Below are 7,356 nucleotides of genomic sequence, written 5' to 3'. Positions count from 1 at the left end.
GTGAATGTAATGACAGGGCCATGGCCAGACCCTCATGTTCTTCAATCCCACATCATGTCAAGGGCAGGGGCAGGACGACAGGCAGGTGTCTTCCCAGCATGGATCACAGAGAAAATGGATCACAAGGGCTCTTCTCAATGTGGGTTCTCCCATGGGTGATGAAGACAGAGCAGTGCATGAAGCTGTTCCTGCAGCTGGGGCATTTGCAGGGCCTCCCTTACTGGTGGCTCTATTGGTGTCTTGTCAAGTGAGAGCTCTGGGTGAAGCTCTTCCCGCACTGGGGACACTCAAATGGCCTCTCCCCAGTGTGGATGCGCCAGTGCCTGATGAGGGTGAAGTTGTGCTTGAAGCCCTTCCCACAGTCAGGACAGCAAAATGGCCTCTCATCTGTGTGAATCCGCTCATGCAGGAGGAGATGGGAACTGGTGTGAAACCTCTTCTCACATGTGGCGCACTGGTAGGGCCTCTCCCCTGTGTGGATGCGCTGGTGCCTGATGAGGTGGGAGCTGTGGTTGAAGCCCTTTCCACAGTCAGGGCAGCAGTAGGGCCTCTCCTCCGAGTGAATCTGTGGGTGCTGGAGGAGCCTGGAGCTGGTGTGAAACCTCTTCTGACCCTGGGGACACCCACAGGGCCTCTCCCCAGTGTGGATGCCTTGGTGGGTCACAAGGGTGGATCTGTAGCTGAAGCCCTTCCCACATTCCCCACACTCGTAGGCCCATTCCCCGGTGTGGATCATGTGGTGGCTGACCAGGTGCTTGCTCTGTTTGAAGCTCTTCCCACATTGCAAGTACTTGTGGGGCTTCTCCCCATCACAAAGCTGCTCATGAACCACCATCTCTGAGCTCTGCCTAAAGCTCTGTCCCCCTTCCTGGCTCTGGGTGGTTCTTTCTTCCTCAGAGAATCCTGGGCTGGCTTTGGAGCCCCTCATCCTGTGGGATCTCTTTGGCATTTCCTCCATGTTGGATTCCTCTGCACTAGAGTCGCTCAAAATGGCGTCTTTCACAAGGTTCTGATGTGGAGATTTTTCCTCCCTGGTCTCCATCCTCAGCTCCTTACCTGGGGAAGGAAGGAGAAAGAGAGGATGGGATTTGCCTCCATGCCAGAGGGAAGGGGATCCCCCCAGTGCATCACTGGCAGGATGGCACTGGCACCAGGGTTGTCCTGCAGCCAGGGGCAGTGCTGGGCTGGAAGCTGGAGCAGGAGAGAGGGAGAAAGGAGCACCGACTTCCTCCTCACCTGCCTGGGTTTCCCAGGGCATCTTCCTCTTCCTCGCAGCTTTCTCCTCCATCAGGTGAAGGTTTGGGAATGGGAAATCTTATTTTGGGAGGAAAACAAGGGATGAGCACATTGAGTTTTGTACTGGTTTGACGGCAAACATGAGGGAAAGTCTAAGTCAGAATTACAATTTAATAAGAAAATTAGGACCAAGGCAATGATACAGAAACACTACCTTAAACTGACAGAGTCAGGATATAACCTGACACCCTGTTGGTCAGGGTGTTGGCAGCAGTCCCATTAAATGGTGGGTGCAGTCCTGTTGGAGTGATGAACGTGATTTTGTCAAAGCAGTGATCCTGCAGAAGGGTCTGGTCTTCCTCTGAAGGTCCAGTGGTGGTAATGGAGCTCTTGTCCTCTGGGAATCCAGTAGGCAAGGTGCTCCTGGTGTTGAAAGACTCAGCTTATATCCAGATAGGAATGCTTGGATCCTCCCCCTGGGCGGAGCATCCCACAATGGGATGATGGAATTTTATCAGTCCTGCATTGACACTCAATGGCACATTCACAGAAAATATCTCCCCTGGAGGGCATTATCAGGGCTGAATCATGGAAGAGATAAAGAACACTGCCCCACCTGTTTATGACAGTTGATGAAGATGGGGATTGAAAACATGCATTTGGTTACATCTTACATTGCAACCTGAAACAGTGGGGTAATCCCTGCTCAGGGAGTGAACACCACTCCTCTTACCCAAACTGGCTCAGCTGTAAAACCCCCACTGTGGGATGGCAACACACACACAGGGGACAATGTCACACTTGCCCCGCTCCAGGGGAGGTCTCTATCCCTGTCACTTGCTTGCTCTCCCCTCCTTTTCCCTTTTTTCGATCTCTCTCTCTCTACCTCACTATTGGAAAAAGGCTCCCAATATTACCAGTTGGATTGTGCCTGGGCCAGTCTGACCCTCGCTGCTGGGCCAAAGGCAGCAACTGCGGTGTATCACCCCAGAGATACCTTGGCTTGCTGGTGGTTGCAGCTGGGCACTGAACAAGTCCAGGCTTGTTGGAACCCCGTTTACCTCAGGAGGAATAGCTTCAGGCGATGGTGAAGAGAAAAAGGAGAGGATTCTGCCGGAGGGTTTAATGTCCAGAGGTTTATTCCATGGTTACAGAGGTCTGAACGTGAGCAACTGCTCCAACAGAATCTGACCGCATGGTCTCATTCACCTTTTAAGCTCAGGGACAGGGGGAGGGGAGGTACAGGTGAGCCACCCAACCAGGTGAGAGGGGCAGGGTCTCAGGGGGGGATGACACCTACACAGGCCAATGACCCCTGGGCCTGAGGGGCATCCTTTGAACTTGACCAACCACACCACGCCTTGCTGGAACATTAAACCTGATTGACAGCCCAGCAGGGGGCGAGGGGGGACGGGGAAGAGAGGTATTGGCACACCTGGGGAAGGAAGTTTACAACACACTGCAACACCTCACATTTACTGTTTAATAAAATCTACTTTGGATTTGGTCTCGTTAGCACCTTAATTGGTGCAGAGGCATCTCTCTAACAATTTTCTTAACCAGATTGCGACATTATTTTGGCACAGTGAGTTCAGGCACTGTTGTCTGTCCCCAAGTGCCTTTGACAACATCATGGTTCCTTCCTCTGAGGAGATTGTGGTTCTTTCTGGAAGAACTCTTGGAAACTTGGACACAGTCCCTCCTTCATCCTGGGGGACTTATGGGAGAACTTATGAGGAAAATGGCTTTTGTGGATGGCCAGGGAAAAAGAAAATATTTTCTTGTCCTTCCTTGAAAAGTTTGTTAAAATCACTGGAGGAAAGGGAGCAAATGATACCAGCAAGACTGACGAGGTTCATTCACTCCAAGGTGAGGAACACAAGGCTGCTGAAAGTCCCAGAAGAAGAACAGCTCAAGTAGCTAAATTCCCAAATAACTCCAGCCAGGGGTCTCCAGGAGGATTTTTTTGGTGAGTGTTTGGAGCCAGCAGAACCTGGACTCGAGCCCCGGATATCTCCGGGCTCCCTAAGAGGAGCTTTTTCGGGGTGAGAGGAGCCGCGATCACCCCTCAGGGGGGTCCCGGGGGGTCCACGTGGGGATGGCCCAGTACTGATGGGGAAGGACATTGGTTTTGGGGATTCCCTTGAGAGCCGGGGCTGTGGAACAGGGGAGCCCCGGGGCGGGGAGAGGGGAAGGGGCGATATCGTGTAGATTTCATGTTTTTCTTTGCTGATTTATGACCGGAGATAGCTCAGGGACGCCACTTGTAAGTTTTCTGTGCTGTCTAGGTGGCCTGGAAAGGCCCAGGGATGGCCTTGAAGAGCCCGGCGCTTCAAAGGACGAGGAGAGACTTCTGATCTTGTCTCGGTCTCGGTGTTTATTAATAGTTTATCTAAAAGATTTTCTTTCAGCCCGACAGAGGTCTGCACAGCAAGTCAGCCATGGGCACACTCCGCAAGCCCCTGGGCGGTCACTTATCTTTATACCCGAAGTTACGTGTACAATATTTATCATTTTTCCCCAATACCTTCTACCCTTATTAACCGGTGCGCTTCTAGTAATAACCAATCCCAAAGTGCCACCATCACCACAGAAGATGGAGGCCAAGAAGAAGAAGAAGAAGGACAGGACACACCCCAATTCCTCCATCTTACTTCTTTAGACCCCCCTGTACCAAAATCCTAAACTCTGTGTTTTACACTCTAATTAACTTATCCCTTCACCATTCACCCAGTGAATTCCTCCCTGTCCTCATACAGGTGTCGTCTCCTGTGTAGGATCAAAGCCCTGCCACCAGACACTTCTGGCAACATTCCAGGACTCCCGAGCCCCCCAAGGGTGTTCTCGGCCACTCTGCACCTCCATCCTGAGGTGCTGAGATCCCACAATATCGGAGCTGGGGGACCCCCGGCAGCTCGGAGATGAGGCGGGGACGGAACCCCCTGACCCTGACAGGGGTGTGTCCTGGGGTGACTTCATGATGCCCGTACCCCCATCAGTCTCTTTAGCCCAGAAATGAGTTCTGCACCTTGAAGGCTGGCTCTGAGAGTGAAGGGCAGGAGGAAGAAGCTGCAGTTTGTTTTCAGATACTGCACTCACTCCTCTACATTCTGGCTCCTGGAGTGTTGTGATGCCTTAAGGAGATGGAATAGAGGCCAGACGGAGTTAAGTGGAGTAAATTAGATATTTATTGAAGTACCTTCAAAGGTCACACCCTGGGAGTACTGGAGCCACAGATGTGGCGCTGCCTGGATGGCTCTGAGATGGGAGCAAAAGAGGGCTTGCTCACGAGATCTCACATTTTTGTAAATTTTAGTACATTTATATATAGGAGTTAACTGCCCAATTAATAGCTTCAATAGCTTCAAATGATGAAGTTTTGTCTTCCTTGCTTGCTTGCCTGCCCTCCTCTTTTCATGTTGTTTATGCTTTGGGCCTGAAGTTTGAAGAGATTGTCCTTGAGTCTCCAGCTAGAACAGGATTGTTTTGTCTTCACCACTCTGTGAAAAGATATCAGTAACACTTAATATAAAGCTAAAAGCTGCACACCAAAACACAATAGAAAAACTTAAAACCTAAGGTATCAGTTGTCTGCTGACAGACAGACAGCAGGAAAGAGCTCTCCTTTTCTTTTAGTTAGTTTTTAGATCACTTGAGGCAGAGAAGTTCCCTGGACTGTGGTTTTTCTTTTTCTTTGGAGTTGTTTAAACCTGCTCTGCACTGAACACCCCGACCGCACCAGCAGCTTGCACCTGCGGCCCGCTAGGCTGAGCCTGGGCTGTGGCATTTCCAGTGCTAGAGGGACTGATAAGAGACTGAGCTGAGCTACTGCCCACAGAGGGAGTTTCTGAGTTTGTCATCTCTTTTGTAGCGGCAAGAGGTTTTATTGTTTAATCTTGTTCATTTTTTGTGCTGATGAATACTTTGCCTGTTAAATAAACAGGTTTTTTTCCCGTTTTCTCTGAGGAAATATTTTCCTCATCTGGTTGGGGGAGTGGCTGCTTGAATTTGCTTTTTAGAAAAAACCCTTTTGGAGGTTTTCTCCCAAATTTGCCCAAATCCAGGACAGGTTGGTGGGAAGACAGAGGACCCCCAAGTGGCTGGAGTGGGGGGAGGTTGGAGAGGGGGACCCTGAAATCCCCCAGCATCCCTAAGCAGGACCCTGGAGAGAGGGATCCCCAGGACCCATGGGATTCCCAGCATCCCTGAGGAGGGGAACCACCAGAACCCCAGAGGGATGAGACTGGAAATGGGATGCTCCTGGTGGCTTTTTTTTTCTTGATTTTTGGAAGTTTTTATGGACACCAGATGACTTCTGGAGATGGATTTGGTTGGGAGGAATTCCCAATCCAAGGGATTCACACCTTGTTTTTCCCAAACCAGGATTTCCCATTCCCAAACCTTGGCTTAATGGAGGAGGAGAAGGCTACAAGGAAGAGGAAGATGCCCTGGGACACCCAGGCAGGTGAGGAGGAAGTCAGTGCCTCTTTCCCCCTCTCTCCTGCTCCATCTCCCAGCCCAAATAGCCCCTGTTGCCTTCTGGATCAAGGCAGGTGACCTGGTTCTGAGGATCAGCACGATGGCCTACTCTCCGGGGCCGTTTGGGCCAATGACACACGCAAACATCAATATGATGGACGGTCAAAAGGCGTTTATTACTTCTTCTCATGGGGTCTTATAGTCTAAGGGGTCTCTGCGTCAAAAGGGGGTTTGTCCTTCTTATCTATGGTTAGTAGGGAATGGAAAAGTACTGGATAAGGAATGGAAAGTTACTACCACTCCTGTTAGTGGGGCCACATTCCTAGGGTAATCTCTTATCTTAGAGGAACAAAGGGTCCTGGCTTTCCGTGACATCGCGTGATCTTCCGCAGCGCCTTTTACCTATCTACCACATCTCCCCCCCTTTTTCACAAATGAATGAGGTAGTCATATACATAGGTACTAAAATGAGGTATAAGGTTGTAACTTGACAAGGGAAAGGGGTTTTGGGAAACCTGAGTAAGCTTTTGCCAGACAAGTTCGGAAAATCTTGTGACTGGCAGTGTTCCTTGGTTGAATTCACAGCAATTGTCGTCGGCCTAAGAACTGGATGTTGGTCCGTTCCTGGCGGCTCTGAACGAACGAGACCAGCTTGTTCAGCAGGCATGGTCCGAAGGTAACTGTTAGAAACAGCATCGCCAATGGACCTATCAGGGCATAAATCAGAGTGGTTAGCCAAGGTGATTGATTGAACCAGGACTCGTACCAGCCCTGTTGGGCTTCCCTGTCTTTCTGTCTCTGAGCAAGTCGGTTCCGGAGTTCTGCCATGGAGTCTCTCACTACTCCCGTGTGGTCTGCATAGAAACAACATTCCTCTTTCAAGGCGGCACACAGGCCCCCTTGCTGCATGAACAGGAGGTCCAGGCCTCGCCTGTTCTGCAAGACCACTTCTGAGAGTGAGGAGACCGATTTCTCTAGATAGGAGATGGATTTCTCGATCCTTTGCAGGTCCTCGTCAATGGTCTGTTGCAGCTGGGACAGTCCTTGGTGCTGGGTCGCAAGGGCTGAGACACCCGTGGGCGTTCCGGCTGCTCCCAGGCCGAGCAGCATTGCGATAGTTATACCTGTCATTATTTCTCTTTTGTGGATCCAGCTGGGTCCCTCAAGAAGATGGTACACTTCTTCGTCTGAGTGGTACAGGACCCTAGGAACAATCAGAACTTGGACACAGAAGTCGATAGAGTCATTGAATTTGGGAAGGAACACACAAGGACTCATCCAGATTGCTGGCAAACCCACATCCTAGATGCGGATGGGACTGCCCACTTGTTGTTTTTCCTGTTAGGCTTGACAATTTTGGTGCAGATGTTTCCTTTCGGCCTAGCTAGGGTTGCATTGCCAAAGCATCTGCCTCGGCCTGTGACTTTACTCAGGGTGATTCCTTTGCGAGGGGTACCCCATCTGCACTGGTGAGGGGCGTCGGCTGAGGAATAACTGAAGGGAGTGTTTAGAGCGACTCCTTCGTAAAAGGGGGGTTTGACATCGTAACAAAGCCAGCAGGAGTCGGTTAGGTTAGGGTTGGATTCGTTCAGGGATACAAAGGTAGCTTCTAACATACGAAGGATTGGGTCTGAGTCTGAC

At 50.7% G+C, this 7,356-nt stretch overlaps 1 protein-coding gene across 1 annotated transcript; it reads right to left on the bottom strand.

Moving 5' to 3' along the window:
- Window positions 1-229: 229 nt before the first annotated feature.
- Window positions 230-1,042, bottom strand: LOC132086169 (zinc finger protein 3-like). Its single transcript, XM_059491637.1, has 2 exons — window positions 633-1,042; window positions 230-548 (listed from the first exon to the last, which is right to left on the bottom strand). The coding sequence occupies exons 1-2, from the start codon at window positions 1,040-1,042 to the stop codon at window positions 230-232; spliced, it is 729 nt and encodes a 242-aa protein (XP_059347620.1).
- Between the last annotated feature and the right edge of the window lie 6,314 nt (window positions 1,043-7,356).

This window comes from Ammospiza nelsoni, chromosome W (assembly GCF_027579445.1).
Source record: "Ammospiza nelsoni isolate bAmmNel1 chromosome W, bAmmNel1.pri, whole genome shotgun sequence".
In the NCBI taxonomy this organism is placed as follows: domain Eukaryota; kingdom Metazoa; phylum Chordata; class Aves; order Passeriformes; family Passerellidae; genus Ammospiza; species Ammospiza nelsoni.
Note: the sequence above shows the minus strand (reverse complement) of the source record. Positions and strands in the feature narration are given on the sequence as shown.

What these genes read in the sequence shown, in the direction of transcription:
- LOC132086169 (XM_059491637.1), bottom strand. Translation starts at nt 1,042, where the DNA reads ATGGAGACCAGGGAGGAAAAATCTCCACATCAGAACCTTGTGAAAGAC. An exon ending in GGCATCCACACTGGGGAGAG is followed by an intron (nt 549 to 632) that starts GCCCTGTGGGTG and finishes CTCGGAGGAGAG; the next exon opens with GCCCTACTGCTGCCCTGACT.